We start from the raw sequence: 17,987 nt of genomic DNA on the forward strand, positions 1-17,987 counted from the left end.
ATGACTTTAATGGTAGAAAATAGCATCAATTCATCTTTTTTGTAAAAGGCTTACATATTTTTTGGCAATTCGTAAATAAGGAAAGTGGTAACACATATGAATGAAAAATACCGAACCGAATTTGAGTGGTCTGTGTTCCCTCACGAACTTCGGTTGCTGCTCCTTGGCTTAAAGATTGAGAAAGTCCAAAATTTTAATTTATCCAAAAATTACTTTGTTAGAAATGTAATTCAGATGCACACAGTTCAGATTTTAAGTCTTTTTCAAAATAACTTTTTTTTTTGTAAATGAATTCACACCCATCATTGGATAAGATGATGTGTCCTATACAGTGTAGAGTATATTTCAATTGCATAATTTGATTCGATTTCCATCTCTTTCAGGAAAAACAGGAGAAGTATTAGACACCAAATATTTTGACATGTGGGGAGGAGGTAAGTGTAAATAAAATGCAACTGTTCTGTTGCTAGCACTGACTTTTTAAGCCTCTTCAATATAATGTAGCTCATTGCTGAGAGAATAATGGTATTTTTGTGTTCATTAATTTTTTTCTTACTTCTCACTAAATGTCCAGCTATGTTTAAGTAATCAGTTACATTGCATATACTGTTTTTTTTACTGAAATTATATGTGTATTTAGGAGCAATAATATAAAAATTGAGATTTTAAAACTCTGAGTCCTATTTTCTGCAGCACAACTAATTGAAAGCTTTAGCTCCGTTAGGTTTCTGTCTGAAAATTTTAAAAAGGAAGAAGTAACTTAGAGAAGGGCAGAAGCAATTTAAGCACTTTTACTTAAAATTGATTTTTTTTGCATATTTTTTGTCTCCAAAATAAACTATAACCAGGATTATTATTAAAGTAGATGAATATTTGAGAGAAAGAATAGAGTGTTCTTTATGGTTCATTGCACTTAGATGATTTACCAGTATCCCCTTAATGTGGAAGTTCCTCAAGGAACAGGTGTACTTAACCGGCATGCAGAAGTGAGGACCCAGCACCTTGAACAAGAATGTGCCCCAAAGACATTTCTTCCTCAGATCTGCTGGAAAGCCAACACTGATTTATCTTTTGATTCTTTTCTGAGTTGTTGCTTTGGGATATGTATCAGCATGAGGCCGCCCCCAGCACCTCCTCACTTCCCTTCCCTTTACAGATTCCCTAGAAGCCAGTAGCTGTTAGTCTTTTTGAAATTTGTGTTAGTTTTCAAACCATTCAGATTTTCTAATATTTCTTCAGCTTGTAATAAGATGCAATGTTGTGTTTTGTTTTTTAAATGAGATTAGGACTTTCATAGCTGTCAAAATGGTGTAAACTTAAAATGCTACCATCAATTTTATATTCTCATGGCATAATTGGCCCTACCAAAACTTACTACAGGAAACACCCTTCCAAAACCTTGGTTGAAATCAGCCATGTGACTAGAAGCTCTGATGTTTCATTACTGGTAGATGGTAGATTAATTACTGCCGAAAAGACTCTTCAAGTGAAGAAATAGGTGCAGTTTACTTCCATCTTTGCATTTAAAAGGAAGTGATTTGTTAGCTGCTTTGTTACATTTTCTTAGAACTGAAAATGCTATTATTATAAAAAAAGAATGCAGTTAGAAGACATTTTTGGAATCTGCTATGGAAAGAAACAGTAAATTTGAAGTGTCCCAATTTTGAAGTAGTGTTAGATTTGGGGACTCCACAGAGAGCTGATACTGGAAAGTTCCAGATATAAAATGATTGGTGGTACCTGATCTCCCTCTGACCAGTCTATAGTCACCGAAGTGATTTATTTTTAAGTTTTTGTGAATCTTGGCGCACTAGACGAAGCAGGTAATGACTATATTATTTGCCATAATTAAATCTAACCTTCATTCCTCTCACAAGTCTATAGTAATTAGATATGCCCAGAGGGTGTCTTAAATCAGATGTGTGTGCATGTATATAGTTTAAGAAATCACAGAACCTTTTATAAATTAGATAAAAGCTTTGTATTCTCCTTTTAAGTAAGCACCCTTACAACTTTATGTATACGCAGGGAATCCCCAAGCCCTTCTGCCTTCACCTGCTGTTTCTTTAAATTATAAGTCCTGCTTTAATACAGCTTTGCTGTGGTTTTTCACTTAGTCCCTGGAATGTCAGTGCAAAAGACACGTAAGATGAATCAGGATTGGGAAATTCTAGGTTGATGGTGGGATCCTATTAAGGCACAAACTTCATTTTTAACCTGTTCATAAGATTTATTCACCTTTTGGTTACTCTACATTTGAAATTACTGATTTAAAGTACTTCATGTTTTAGTTTATTAACTTTAAGGAGATTATCATGATGGCTACTTAGTCACTAAAAACCCCCCCAAAAACCATCAGTCCTTTCTTTTTCTTCAGATGTGGCCCCGTTTATTGAGTTTCTGAAGTCCATACAAGACGGAACAATAGTCTTAATGGGAACATATGATGATGGCGCTACCAAGTATGTAAACTTAGAATTTTATACAGTGTTTGGAGCTATAATTCATTATAAAAGCAGTACATTTTCAATGAAAAAATACATAAAGCAAAGTCACTCAGATTGCAGATAAACACTATTAACATTTTTTCTGGTTTGCCTCCTACTGTCTTTCTCTATATTTGTCATGCATATATGGTCATAAAGTTAGAGCCACATAGTACGTGAAGTTTGTTACCCTCTCTTGTATTCTATTTTTAGCAACCTTAAGTTGTTTTCTCTAACGTGAAGATTCTTCAGTATCATTTTCCATGGGTCCGAACAGTTGATCACATGGCCCCACCTTTATTTTAAAAGTTCCCTATTATTGCTAAAATTTTTGTATTATAAATAACATTTTGATAAACGTCCTTTTATGTAAATGTTTTTGCATCTTTGATTATGGCCTTAGGGTAAGTTCCTAGAAGTAGTGTTATGGGGAAAGAAGAAGTGTGATATATTTTTCATGTTTAATGCACTGTAAACTTTTATAACCTTTTTTTAAAAATTGTACATGTTGTAAAACTTTGAACGTACAGAAAAGCACAAAGAAAACAAGTTACACTTTGTCTACTCAGTGATAACCATTGATAATTTAGTTTCCATCTCCAGTTTCCTTAATACACTTATTTTCTTCATCTTAACCATTTGGAATGTTAGCATTTATAGCATACCTTTTTATTTATTTATGTGGTGAATATTTTCCCATAAGATTAAATGGCTTTCATAATAAAATTATTCATGTCTGCCTAGTATAGTTCTTCAACATGTGTCATGACTTAAAATTTATTTAATAAAATACTACTCCTGGACCTTCAGGCTATTTCCAAGTTTTTACATTTAGCAAAAATGTACTATCTTAAACATTTTTGAACAATCATCTCTATTTCTTTAAGACAGATTTTTTTTTGAGGTAAGGTATTGAATCAAAGGATGTTTATGTTTTTTAAAAATGATTTTTTTAAGTTTGTACCAATTGTACATGTCTCTCATAAATTTCAAGACACTGACTATTAATTTTTAAAAAGTTCTAAACTTTCTAGAAAGGGATTTTGTTAATGCACCCTTCTTTGGTTATTGTGTTACTGGGAAAGAAAAGTGTCATATATTTTTCATAATGTTTAATGCACTGTAAACTTAAGATTACATTTTTTTCACAAGCGTTTTTTTGGCTCTTTCTCTTGTAAATTTCTTTTGTCCATTTTGGTTGACTCATGTTGATTTGTAAGGGCTATTGGCATATTTAGAATATTAACCATTTCTCATGTTAAAGTATATTACTTTGCTTTTAGTTTTGTTAATTTAAGGTGCTTTTTGACTTTACAAGATTTAGACTAATTCTTTTTTTTTAATTAAAAAAATTTTTTTAATGCTTATTTATTATTGAGAAACAGAGAGAAAGGTAGCATGAGTATGGAAGGGGCAGAGAGAGGGGGAGACACAGAATCCAAAGCAGCTCCAGGCTCTAAGCTGTCAGCACAGAGCCCGACACGGGGCTCAAACCCATGGACCATGAGATCATGACCTGAGCTGAAGTTGGTCGCTTAACTGACTGAGCCACCCAGGCGCCCCTAGACTAATTCTTATTTAGTCAAGTGTATGGATTTTTCACTTTAGTTTCTTCTACTTTTATACTTGAAGTATTTTCCTATCTCCAAATTAAATATTTAGTAGATTTTCTTCTTCCAGCAACTTCACTGTTTCCATGTATTTTATTTATTAGAAATGTTTATTTTGAGAGCACATGCATGTGTGTGAGCAGGGAAGGTGAGAGAGAGAGAGACAGACAGAGAGAAACAGAGAGAGAGAATCCCAGGCAGGCTCTGTGCTGTCAGCTCAGAGCCCAGCATGGGGCTCAGTCCCATGACCTGAGTGGGGATCAGGAGTCAGACGCTTAACTGACTGAGCAGCCCAGACTCCCCTGTTTTCATGTAAATTTAAAAAATACATGTTATTTCCCAGTGCCTTATAATGCCTATTTTCATGTAGATTTGACTTCATTTTTAGAAGTTTTGTTCTGTTCATCTATTTCCTCCTGCCCCCATAAGACACTATTTCAGTTTCTTTTTAATAACTATTTTATAAAAATTAACTACTTAATACCTTTCCACGTGGCTAAGACACCTTTAATAGCATTTTCAGATCTCTTCTTGATATTTTATCCAGATGAAAAGTATGGTACTTTTTTCAGGAATAAAAACCATCCCTTACAGATTTTAATGGGAAAGGCTATAAAACTTTAAGTTCCACAAAGGAATATGGCATGTCTATTTATTGATTTTCTTTTTGGACATGCAGTTAATGTGTAACGACATTACTGCAGATTTGCACTAAGAGCACAGTGCTGTTCTGTGAATGTTTTAAAGTGGAAGTATTTTCTCTGACCACATTTTATCTGATTCAGCTAAGGAGGTGCTAAATCCATACACCGAAGGTTAAATAAAATATGCATATGCATCCGTTGCCATTTAGCTAGATAGAACTAAACAATGTCATTAGGCTTTATGAAAAAACAAGTAACTTGCTACTTCTTTTTGCTGATAGAATAAGATATTACATGTATAATTTAAAGTTTTAAGCATTTGAAAAGCCCTGCTTTCCTGAATAGAGACACAGGACCTCTCTTTTTCATAATGCTATTTCATAATTACACTGTCCGCTTCAGACCTGTTCCCTGCTTCTAATAAATTGTGGCAATACCTAAGACTAAGATAGGATAATGTTCCTTCTTTAACTGCTGTCTGTTGGTGCCCATCATATATACCAAAAGCAGACTCCGAAGGCATTCAACACGTAAAACAAAAGTAGAAATCTAAATTTTGATGTCTTGGAGTGCCTGGATGACTCAGCTGGTTAACGTCTAACTTCGGCTCAGGTCATGACCTCACACCTCGTGAGTCTGAGCCTGACATCTGGCTCTCTGCTGTGGGCACAGAGCCTCTTTCAGAGTCTCTGTCCCCCTGTCTCTGGCCCTCCCCTGCCCACGTGTGCTCTCTCAGAAATACATTTAAGAAAATAAGTAAAGTTGTGATGCCTTTACACTTAGCCAATATATGATTCAGCTTCTGTGTATTTAAATGAATTCAGTTGTCTGCGTTTTCAGTTTGGGCACGTGTTCTTCCAGACACCAGTGAAATAAACTCTAAGTATCGTGTCCTTCATACAAAAATGGACAGTCTTCAGAAATGGCCGTCTGCCTCTATTAAATGTAACAGAGTATAAACACACACCTTGGCAGGTATCTGTGGAACATTTGAGATGATTTGTCAGCTGTAGTATACCCAGTCTTCTGTGGGAATAGAAGCTGTGCTTCAACCAGTGTGTTAAGGGCTTTTCTTTCCAGAGGCTTCTGAATTTTACTTCATAAAGATGGTTTGTTTTCCTGCTTACACCCAATACCCAGGGGAGTTTAGAAGTTGAAATGGATGCGCCTGCTCTCTCCAGGACTGGGAGTTGGTATCGGTTCTTCATAGTGGTCCCTGCCTGATCCCAGTTACTGTTTCCCAGTGAGCTCCTTGGCCGTGCTGTGAGCTTCTGAGGGTGTTTGGGATTGGTCTCCATCACGGCACTTCCCAGAGTGTGTCCTAGTGGGATCCCAGCCCTCCAGACTTGTAATGGTCAAATAAGTTTGGGGGACAGCACCTTGCATTTTGCCCCTTTCGGGGATTTACATTGCAAAGCCCTGAAGTTTGCCCCTAAGGAAACCTCTTTCCCTTTTTTTATTCCAATATTTCTTGATTTGAACAAGGAAGCCCATTTTAAAAACAAAACAGAAAAAAAACCCCACTATATTTAAGAAAACTTACAGATCTCCAATGATGCTTACCTCCCCCCACCACACCAACCCTTCTTAAACAAGTTATTTGTTTATTTAATGAAGAACTGTAATAGTTTGAACAAGCTAAATTTTGCAATTGTAGCCCTCCTTTTGGAGACAACACTCTATGACATGTTAACTTGCTGGCTAAGTGAAAGGTTTAAATGTGGGTGTCTTGGACTAAGAGATCTTAAGTCATGTGACACAGCATCGAAGCCGTGGAGGGCGGAGAAGGAATTCCCGTGGAACTTGTCTACAAATGCCTCTGCTGAACCTCTGCAGGGTGCCAGTAGCTCATCATCGCTCTATCTGAAACAAAACAGAGCAAAAAACTTTTCTTAAGTAAACATTACGTTCTCAGGTTTGGTCTTCCTCTAAATCCCACCTGGTAGTCTTAGCTTGGGTAAATGGAACAATAAATATATTCCCCAAATCATTTGATACTTCACATGTTTGAAACTAATTAGCATCTCTCTTTCATTTTTTCATTTTCCTGCTCCATACCCAGGACTCTTGTCACCTTTCATCATGTTAAGTTTCTGGGTTGGATTACCCTCCTGGCTGCCTTTTTGGGGCATCAGCTCTCTGGCTGATTATCAGGGCTCTTAAAATGACTGCCCCAGATCAAACACAGGGCTCCAGATGTGGTCTGGCCATGCGGGGTGCAGAGGAGATGCTAGCTTTTACCGTTTTGGAGATTACATTTCTTTGAATATTCATCCAGACTAGTATTGTATTAGTTTTCTTTAAATGGTCACATCACATTTCTGGCTCATGAATTTTTGGTTAAGTTAAATTCTCAGATCATTTCATTTGATCTCAGATCTTTTTTTTCTTTTAAATCACTGCCAAGTCACATCTTTCTCCCCATTTAAGACTTGCTTTTGTTTAATCTAAATGAAGGACTTCCTTTATCCTGGTTATACTTGTTAAGTTTAATTTTGCTGATTTTAGCCCATTAGGTCATAATTCTGACATTTGTCCTATGAGATTTCCATGATCCAGGCTTTGTAGTCTCTCCAAAGTTGTTCTTGTGTCTAAATTGAAGTCATTGATAAAACAGTGTGCCCCCCTACTAGGAGCCTCCTCCAAGGGGTTCATCTATTAATCAAATACAGAAATTGTTTTTTAAACAGCTGCCAGAGTACCCTTATAGGCATATCATCCAGCTGCTGCTTCATTATTTTATTCATGGAGGTTATTTTCTAAGACTCTCAGATGCGCGCTTGAAACTCATGAACTATGCTAGTTACAGTAGCCTGATTCACCACCTGAAAACCTTTACGTGCTAGAACATCTGAGATAACATTAACTTGGTTGATTTATTTCTCCCTCCTCCTCACGACCTCCTGTCTTTCCTCCTCTCTCTCTCTTTTTTTTAATGTTCACAGGATCTCCTTGCTGTAATCCATTCTAGAATTCACTAAGAATTGGAATTGGTTTTCTTGAACCATTGTTTCTAAAAATTTCCTTGCCTTTTTTGAAGACTGGAATAACTTCTAATGACATACCATCTTTATTTTCCATAACGTTCCTAAAATAATAGACACTACCTTGAAGATTATACTAATAAGTTCCTTGGAATTTAACTGTGTGACATGTGTGGGCACTGATATAGACATTCCTGAACCTCTCTTCCCTTTGTATGTTGATCAGAGTGTTTGCCTCCCCAGAAAGGACAGGCATGCTTTGATCTCGATATTATATCGTTCTTGTGAAACAGTGGGTCACTCGGTTGTTTGCACTTAGTAGCAAAAGTCTTTCCGTGGCTTCTTACCTTTTTATGAGTCTCATCTTACTCTGAGCACTACACGTCTTCATGGCGGTGGTGTTCAGAGTGTTGCCATCAGTAACATGATTTGCCCACATTTTTGGTTGCCTTTCTGAGTTTGAGCCCATCAGAAACACTCCTGTAGCAGCACTAATTTAGAACCTATCCTGCTCTTTTCTGAGATTGTCAGCAGTCATGTAGTGAAAATTATAGGGGGTTTTGGTTTGTTTTTTAAGAGTCCTTTTCTCTCCTAAGAGCTTCTAATCTGAACGTTGTATAATGTGCTTTCCCTGAAGTCTAGGCTCCAGGGTCACCTGTGCCTGGCTAGCGTTGCTTATTCTTTAGTCTTCACAGGTCGTGTGGTGATTTTCTTCCAGAGTTCTTGACACCTGCATTTCTGCTTCCCAGGTGGTTCTTCTCTGTTAGTCAGCCTTGAGCCCAGAACATTCATTCTCCATGTTGCCTTCTGTGCTTTTCAAGGCAGGGAGGATTAGCCTGTTGGGATGGTGTGACCGTGGGGCTCACAGTGGCTCCTTTTCCCCCAGGGAAGATGGAGGCGGACCTCCGAGTCGCCTGCCCTCCAGCACCCACCTCCTCTACTCCAGATGGCCTCTGTGCGGCTGTAGAGTCTCTTCTAGGCAAACTCGATCCTTGTCTCCATCTGCTTTCTTGTTCGTCACAGCATAATTTTGCATTCATTTTAAAGAAAATTCTTAACCAAAACAATTTAGTCTGTGAAATTTTTCACATCTCGGCTAGTTAAGACCATTAGCAGAGATTGGTATACACACACACACACACACACACACACACATATATATGTAACAAACTCATGGTGGTCCTATATAGAATAAAAGCTTATATTTTTAAAATTCATGCTATGTATATATTAGTTACACTGGCTTTTAAAGAAATGGGAAGGGTTCTTGGGTGGCTCAGTTGGTTAAGCATCTGAGTTCGGCTCAGATCATAATCTCCCAGTTTGTGGGTTTGAGCCCCACGTCGGGCTCAGTGCTGACAACTCAGAGCCTAGAACCTGCTTTGGATTCTGTGTCTCCCTCTCTCTCTGCGCCTCCCCTTCTTTTGCTCTCTCTGTCTCTCTCAAAAATAAAAACATGTCTAAAAATAAAGAAATGGAGCGTTTTGGTACCCAATGTGTATTGAGTCAAGTGCTGAGAATATTGGTTATGTTACATGATTTTAAACTTTTTGAACCATGAAGTAATCTTTTACTTAAATAAAAGGTGTCAGAAAGGAATAATGAAATCCTCCAAAATCTACATAAGCAGAGCAGAAATTTTGGAAATTGCTGAGAAACTTACCTTGTTCTAAAACTATAGTAGAGGGGCTCAGTCGGTTGAGCGTCCGGCTTCAGCTCAGGTCATGATCTCATGGTTCGTGGGTTCGAGCCCCACCTCGGGCTCTGTGCTGACAGCTAGCTCAGAGCCTGGAGCCTGGTTCAGATTCTGTGTCTCCCTCTCTCTCTGACCCTTCCCTGCTCGCACTGTCTCTCTCTGTCTCTCAAAAATAAATTTTTTTAAAAAGCATAAAAAAATTTTTTTAAATAAATAAATAAAACTATAGTAGATACACATAGGCACAAGTGGCGGGGCACGTGAGACCCCACGTGTGAAGATTTGCTAGGACTCCTAGGACTCAGCATGTACTCCTGCCCACCTCACCACTATTCGTTACAGCCAAAGGATACAACTGTTTGTTACAGCAAAAGGATACAAAGCGAAGTCAGCAAAAAGGGGAAATGTGCACTGAGCGAAGTCTGATGGGAACCAGGCTCATGGAGACACACAGGACAGGCTTAATTCCTCCGGCAACAAATGGTGACAGCACTGTGAAATGGTGTCTTGTAGGAAAGCTTACTAAGGACTCAGCACCCAGAGATTTACTGGCTGCTGGCCACATAGACACCCTCTGCCTAACTCATCCCCAGGTTCCAGACTCCCAGACAGAGTGGTGTCCAGCATGAATGGCACTGCCTGTACAGTACAGGCACGGACCCATGCTGATTGGTCCTGGGAATGGTGGGAGCTGTGGGCAGGGACCAGCCTGCTGTGAGGCCTTTCTAATGACAGCCATCCCATCGTGGCAGGCTCTGTTGCCCTGTCTGCGTGTTCTCGGAGTAAAGGGAGTAGGGGACAAACGGAGGGAGTCAAAACAAAGCAGTTTTCAAGTTGCATCTAGATCTCTGGCTAGTTGTTTCGTGTACATCAAAATGACCAGTTCTGAAATTCAGGAGTAAAGACGTAAAAATGACTTCCCTTCAGTATATTTCTTAATTGATATAAAATTCATAGATGAGGAAGATTTTATTCATATTTTAGTAGGGAGCCAGACCTGTAGTCGGAGAAACCACTGACTTTGCAAGCAGTTTTTGCATATAACACAGTCCCTTGGCATTTGTGATTTTCACCTTTAGCTATTTAGGAGCAACCCCAAAGATGGCAATTGATAATTTTCCTGATACGTAAACCTGAATCAAATCCCAAAGCCTCGAGGTGCCTGGGTGGCTCAAGTCAGTTAAGTGTCCAACTCAGCTCAAGTCATGATCTCCCAGTTCGTGAGTTCAAACCCCACATAGGGCTCTGTGCTGACCACTCAGAGCCTGGAGCCTGCTTCAGATTCTGTGTCTCCTCTGTCTCTGTCCTCCCCCACTTGCACGCGTGCTCTCTCTCTCAAGAGTAAATAAACATTAAAAAAATGTTTTTAATATGTATTGCTGGAGCACCTGTGTGGCTCAGTTGGTTAAGCGTCCAACTTCAACTCAGGTCATGCTCTCCCAGCTTGTGAGTTCAAATATTGTATCTGTGCTACAGCTCTGAGCCTGGAGCCTGTTTCAGATTCTCTCTCTCTCTCTCTCTCTCTCTCTCTCTCTCCCTCCCTCCCCCCCCCTCCCCCCCCCTCTCTCTCTCTCTCTCTCTCTCTCTCCCTCTCTCCCTCTCTCCCTCTCTCTCTCTCTCTCTCTCTCTGCACCCCTTCCCCACTTATGTGTGCTTGCTCTTACCCTCTCTCCCCCTCCCTCCCTCCTCCCCCTGAAAAATAAATTAACACACACAAAAAACTCCAAAGCCTCGGTAGGCGGTTGGTCGGTTATAACTAGGCTACCTAGTGAGCCTACTGTCCAGCCTCTGCATTTTAATATTATTTATTCTTCTTATTGCATCAAAACTCACCTGCTAGTGCTGATGATGCAAGTAAAATGTTTTAGGAAGGTAGCCAGAAAACAGAATGTTTGGATAAACTAAAAAGTGGAATTTGACAGTCTTCCAGATCCGCAACATCCTAACACCATTTGGAAACAAGAAAACAGGATTCATGCAATGCACTCAGGGCGTGTGTCCCTCTAATACACAGGTTGTTCATTAAGCGAGCAAACAAATGAGAAATGGAGGCTAATTCATGTAAAGATGGACACAGGAAAACACGGCCACGGACTTCGGGGAGAAAGCATGTACCCCTGATTCTCTGGAGGTCTCAGAATCTTCAGAGAGGAACGAGACTTCAGGGCTTCTTTTGCACAGCCATTTTGTTTATTTTTATTTCACCAGGTTGTAGGGGTATCACTTTTTATAGATTGGAGTCCAAAAGCCTAAATATTCCAGAGCTATAGCTAATTTTCTCAGTGATCCTCAGGAACTTCCTCCAAGAGGACAGAAGTGCCCAGGCTGTAGTTAAAACAGCTCCACTACTGGGTATTTACCCCCAGAATACAAAAGCACTAATTCAAAGAGATGCGTGTACCCCTATGTCTATTGTGGCATTATTTACAATAACCAAGATATGGAAGCAGCCCATCTAGATGGATGGATAAAGAAGAGGAGGCATATATGGTCTATATGCACATATGCACGCACACATGCACAACAGAATACTGCTAAGCCATAAAGAATAAAATCATGCCATTTGCAGCAACATGGAGCTACAGTGTATAATGCTAACAGAAATAAGCCACAAGTACTATATGCTTTCTTTCACTCATGCGGAATTTAAGAAACAAGCAAAGGAAAAAGAGACAAACCAAGAAACAGACTCATAGCTATAGAGAACAAACTGACAGTTGCCAGAGGGAGGTGGGTGTGGGGGGGGATGCGTGAAATAGGTGATGGAGAGTAAGGAGTGCACTTGACCCCGGGTAACTTAGGGACCTGTTGAATCACTGTATGACACACCTGAAACTAATACAACATTGTATGTTAACCACACTGGAATTAAAATGAAAGTGAAAAGAAAACAACCCAGCTCCACTGTCCATGCATGTGGTTTGCATAAATTGTGGAAGTCTAATATATATGCAGTTCTTTCTTATGAAGAAAGATTTTTTAAAAAATAAATTATTTTTTTCATGGTCACATCAGTTAAATGAGAACTCTGGTACCCAGTGTTTCTTTCATTATTAGTACCTTAAAAGAGCTGACTGATACTAGCATGAGGTGTTTCAAAGAACACTGTCAGATAAGTAAGTACCTTCCTTGCTGACCTTGTGCTATTTGCAGATAGAAGATTTTAGCAGAACAGACCTCTGTAAATGACCTAGAAGTACCGTCTTTTGGGAGACATGTAAGACCTACTGCCAAGTACCTGCACAGGGAGGGCCTTACCTATCTTTTATTCCTTCTTTTTTTTTTTTTTTTTTTTTAAGCTCTACAGTCAGCATACATCTACTGCATTTCTTCCTTTTTGTGAGACAGAGAAGAGACTGAGAATACTCAGCATTAGTTACAATCATAATGTATACAACATTTCTTCATGCCATCTTTCAGTTAGCTGTTTCCCTACCAGTTAATTTTGCCACTGCCCTTCCTCGTTGGCAGGTACTTAACTGCAATTTGTTAATATTCATTTTTATTACATAACCACTCAGCAGTTATTACTGAAGTACAGTTTATATACTTATTCTCAAGGTTCATTTTCTTTTAAATAAAACATAATGTTTGAAACACCTAGATTTCTATCAGCATTTACCTTTTTATCAGTTGTAATTTACAAAGTGGAAATTCAAAGTGATTTTTAATTTTACAAAGATATTGCTTGCTTAAGTCTTGTATTAACCGAGGTAGGCAAGTGCTAACTGCACTATTCCTTAATTTACTTGGTGGATGTAAATGAAAGTGAATTATTGTAAAAATAAAGACATCTAAAAGGTATTTCTTAATAGAATAAACATAAAATTAGTTGCTTGATATTTCATGTCTTTTATCACTAAAGAACTCAAATAATAGGAGCATTGCTCTGAAAAAAATTTATTTCCGTTTATTTGAGAGAGACAGAGACAGCACAAGTAGAGAAGGGGCAAAGAGAGACAGGGAGAGACAACCCCAAGCAGGCTCTGTGTTGCCAGCACAGAGCCCAGCGCTTGGCTTGAACTCATGAAACCGTGAGATCATGACCTGAGCCGAAACCATGAGTTGAATGCTTAACCAATCATGCCACCCAGGTGCTACTGAAAAAAGTTCTTTATTCTTTTTTTATATTCTCATTTAAGCTGATACTTTCTCATTTTATCTCACGTTATATGTTAATATCCTGGTGAATCAGTGTTACTTAGATAATATATAGTGCTCTGTGTTTATTGTATTATTCTTTTTCTTCCTCTTTAAGACTCAATGATGAGGCACGGCGGCTCATTGCTGAATTGGGGAGCACATCTATTACTAATCTTGGTTTTAGAGACAACTGGGTCTTCTGTGGTGGGAAAGGCATTAAGACGAAAAGCCCCTTTGAACAGGTTAGTGTCATAGATTTTCAAAATTAATAGACAAAAGTAAATGTGAAACTATACACTGCATATTCCTATCCCAGTTATTTGAAACAGACAAAGCAGCCATTAAATACTTTCATATATTTTTCATCTCTTGGTAATCAATTATGTGAAATAACCATGGTACTGTTTTAAAATCAAAATTTTTAAAATAGTCCTATTCTGCATGGAAATTTTTTTCCTATATGACAGTGCATTGTCATATATCATTTTATGTCATTTATCAGCACCATTAGGAAGCGTTGATTTCTAAGGATTTTAATCGAGCTTTTGATACTAAAACCAGTTAAGTTTAGAAGTACATTAGAATTTAGAAGAATGTAAACTTCACTTTTTGACTAACAGATGATCCTTTAGAAAACTTCTGCAGTACTTTTTCCTTTTGGCCATTTGAAGGCCTGCCAGACCCCAAGGGTGGCTCGTTGGCTCTGTGGCACGGTAATGGGGTGCCCTCATCATTGACGTGAGTGTTCCCAAAATGAGTGCACTAAAGCATGTTACTGTAGCGCTGCAGTTCCCACAGGTCGTTCAGCCTGCATCTTCTTGTATTCCACCAGCACATCAAGAACAACAAGGACACAAACAAATACGAAGGATGGCCCGAAGTTGTCGAGATGGAAGGATGCATCCCCCAGAAGCAAGACTGAGGGAGAGGAAGTTGAAGGCGACGCACTTTGACCATTAATGACGGAGCTGTGACAGAGAAGCTGTGTGTAAATACTTTAAGAGCATGCAACCGTCTAGGTGTGTGCATGAGCAGTATCTCTTTTGATATCAGGATTATTTATTGCTAACGTAAATAGATGCCTTTGTAAATAGTCATCATAATGAACAAATCACAACCATTTCTAAGCACATTTCCATAATAATAGTATAGTGATTAGAGTGGTACAGTAATGACATCTTTTAATTCTAAAAGCATACCCAATGGATAACTCAACCGATTGTGAAAAATATACTGATACATATACTGGTTGCTATGAAAACCTATCATGGAATAATATGGATTTTAGGGAGGAGACATTTTTTCTTTTATATGCATATCTATCTATTTATCTATATATAGATAGATAGCTTTTTTAATGATAGTATCTTCTAAATTAAAAAGATATTTGGCTAGTTGTGTGTGTAATGTTACTTTGCAGTCTGATTCCCTGCTTTACCTTTTTTCTTAGTCTTTCTCTTCTCTTCCCAAAAAACCTAGAAATAAAGTGATATGAAAACCTGTATCAGATATGTGAAAAGCACAACAAAGTTATTTTTTTTAATGTACGCAGTAAAAAAGTACCTATCGAAATGTAGATGGAGTCCCGGACTGTAGTTTGCGGGCTTCGTGGTAGCAGTGTGAGTAAGGACCTGGCAGAAGCTGCTTAGAGCGAGGCTGGGGGCGGCTGCCCCGCGGATCCGGGGAAGCTGGCCGTGTCCCTTCCCGTCCCAACCAGGAAGTGCAGGACAGCCGGGGCGGGTATGTAGAGCAAGGCTGGCATAGATTTCCTCATTGAATGTTGGCGGCATTGGCCAAATGGTTTGGAAAGAGGCATGCTTTAATATCACAATTATTTTGATGATCAACCAAGAAATACAATTCTGTGTTTACTTCATCTAACTTTGTGATAGCAACGTATGCCTGAAGATACAAGGACTTAGAAAAGTCCTAAGTACTGCGTGGAGTGATACCATTTAAAAAATAATTTTATTTGATCCCAGATGACTTCATACTCAATTCTACATAAAATTTTGTTAACTTGAGACGTTCACTAAATGACTCAAGGTATACGCGCACACACATATATACACACACTTTTAGGGTGTTAAATACCTATTGTGCGTGAAGTATCATAAACTGGAACATAAATTAATGATCAAACTGCTATTCACAATAAAAGGCGACACTTAAATTTTGAATATAAATTTTAGACGACTTGTATTAAAAAACTAAAGGCAGTATTTTTATTTTGCTATAAACCAACTTGGAAGCTGTTTAGCTATTTCTTAAATATTAATGAGCCTTGGGGTACTGGTTCTTCTCAAACTGAATGTAATTCAAGAATAAATGCACCTTATACATTTAAGGAATTTTTGTAAATTTTTCAGATTTTTGGTGCTCCTATGCTAAGTCACATTCAGCATGTATATTTTGACACTTAAAGTACTTCTTTAGATGATGTAAATGAAAAGAATAGCTATTTTCTAGTTCCAGGAATGGTGAATTGATGTTTCATTTTTGCATTTTTTTTTAAATAATGGAAATACTCTTGGTTTTGCGTTGTGAATTGTTCTGTTGTATCACCTGGCCGAGTAACCTGCCTACGGAACTTCACAGTAATGTGTGTCAAGCATTTATTGCCCTGCTCAATGTGGAACCTTTAGGACCTTCCAGTGCTTAACCACACTGATATCCTCGGGATCTGTGTATAGAATTCAAGTGTCCAGGTGGCAGGACCTCCCTTTCATGGTGAAAAGTGTAAAGTGACAGCCTGGGAAGTTGTACAGAGTGTCACAAGGAGTCACGGAGGTCGGGTCTGCGGCGGCGGCGGCACAGTTTCTTTTGTGTCACTTCTCTCACGCGTAGATGGTGCCGACCTCAGAAGCAATAATTTTCCCACACTTCATTTTCAGGTGTCTTGTGAAAGTCTGCATTGTAATTGTAACGATGTTCATTTAAGGTTAAGAATTTTCTTTATTAAAATTAGAAATTTGGCATTGACGTTTTGGTGTATTAAATGGTGTATGAGGACTTTGGGATGCATATTTTTTATTTGAAATCACAGATCTTTTTTTCCAGAACAAGTGTATTATAGTATGCCTATTAAAGTCAAGCTAAGACAATAGGAAAATCAGTGATATTGAGGGAATTAAAGGAAAATTGAGCCAGAGTCTTTATATCCCTGACATTAAATTGATTAAAGTTTATCATTGTTCGGTCTACATTTTGTGTTTGCTTCAAAATGAATCAGCTAATATTGTATTATGCCAGATGAAACTCAAAGCGTTTACAACTTCTAATTTGAACCTCTCCCCAAAAAAGATGATAGTTCAATTCAGTTGACATACCCCGTTATTAAGGAATGAGAAATGTGCGGTGTTCAGTTAGAATATTAAGAGTAGAAATGCATGTAGAATACTCTGAAAAATGAGTAGGAAAGGAACAATTGCTTGTGGTGATCGGGGAAAAGATTTCCTGCTTACCCTCTTCAGCGAGGCCTTCAGTTAAAGTTCAGTTGCAGAGTAACATACCAGATTTTACCTTCACTTTAAAAAAATGCTTATATTTAAGAGACAGCATACACACGAAGCAAGGAAGGGGCAGAGAGAGGCAAAGAGAGAGTCCCAGACAGGCTCCAAGCTGACAACAGGGAGCCTCACGCACGGCTTGAACTCATAGAGATTATGACTTGAGCCAAAGTCAGACGTTCTACCAGCTGATCCACCCCGGTGCCCTGGAGGTTCACCTTTCCTAAAGCACCCCTCAGAATTTTGCTGCCTCTTCCCAGCTTGGTTTCTCTGTCACATACTTGGTTTTTGATGGTCACATGCCAATAGCTAGTTAGTCCCCATTCCCCTCAAAGCTCTTGTAGTCTCACTACCGTCTTACCTCTGGTCTGTCCTCCCCCGCACCCTCTTTTCTTGAGGTTTCTGTCAAATCAAGGCCAGCTAGAGCAAAAAGCTGGCCGGCCTGGCTTGGGAGTGGCAGTCTTGCTAGGCAGCTTGAAGGAGCATGGGGAACGCCATTCAGGAACTTAAGACACTTCCTCCACCAGAACCTTCCTGCAACCCAGTGAGGGTGCAGACAGACTGGAGGGCAGCCATATCGAGGAAACGCTCTCAACACTAGGATATCTCTTCTAGAAAGGAAAAGAGACTGGCTGATCCTTCAAATAGAGAAGGAAGGCTTCTCGGCTTTGTTCCCTGGTCAGGTTATAAACAAACTTACTACGAAGATCATCTTCCCGGTACGGCTAGTCCACTGTACAGCTTGCTGCCATTACTGATGAGTTAGGGGCACCAGGCTAACTCAATAGTAGAGCTTGCAGCTCTTGATCTTGGGGTCTGTGAGCTGGAGCTCCACATTGGGCATAGAGATTACTTAGAAAATAAGAAAAAAACCTCACTGTTCAGCTCTGCATAAGGTATGCCCATCACTGGAGC

At 38.9% G+C, this 17,987-nt stretch overlaps 1 protein-coding gene across 2 annotated transcripts in view; it reads left to right on the plus strand.

Moving 5' to 3' along the window:
• FAM3C (family with sequence similarity 3 member C) overlaps nucleotides 1-16,766 on the plus strand; it is a 57,141-nt gene extending 40,375 nt beyond the window's left edge. For both annotated transcript variants that reach the window (XM_029924383.1, XM_029924375.1), the window contains 4 exons: nucleotides 384-434; nucleotides 2,378-2,462; nucleotides 13,679-13,805; nucleotides 14,396-16,766. In XM_029924383.1, coding sequence (XP_029780243.1) covers nucleotides 384-434; nucleotides 2,378-2,462; nucleotides 13,679-13,805; nucleotides 14,396-14,485 — 353 coding nt within the window. In that variant the 3' untranslated portion in view covers nucleotides 14,486-16,766. The remainder of the gene's footprint in view (nucleotides 1-383; nucleotides 435-2,377; nucleotides 2,463-13,678; nucleotides 13,806-14,395) is intronic.
• Nucleotides 16,767-17,987: the final 1,221 nt, after the last annotated feature.

The sequence above is a fragment of the Suricata suricatta genome, chromosome 2, assembly GCF_006229205.1.
Source record: "Suricata suricatta isolate VVHF042 chromosome 2, meerkat_22Aug2017_6uvM2_HiC, whole genome shotgun sequence".
In the NCBI taxonomy this organism is placed as follows: Eukaryota; Metazoa; Chordata; class Mammalia; order Carnivora; family Herpestidae; genus Suricata; species Suricata suricatta.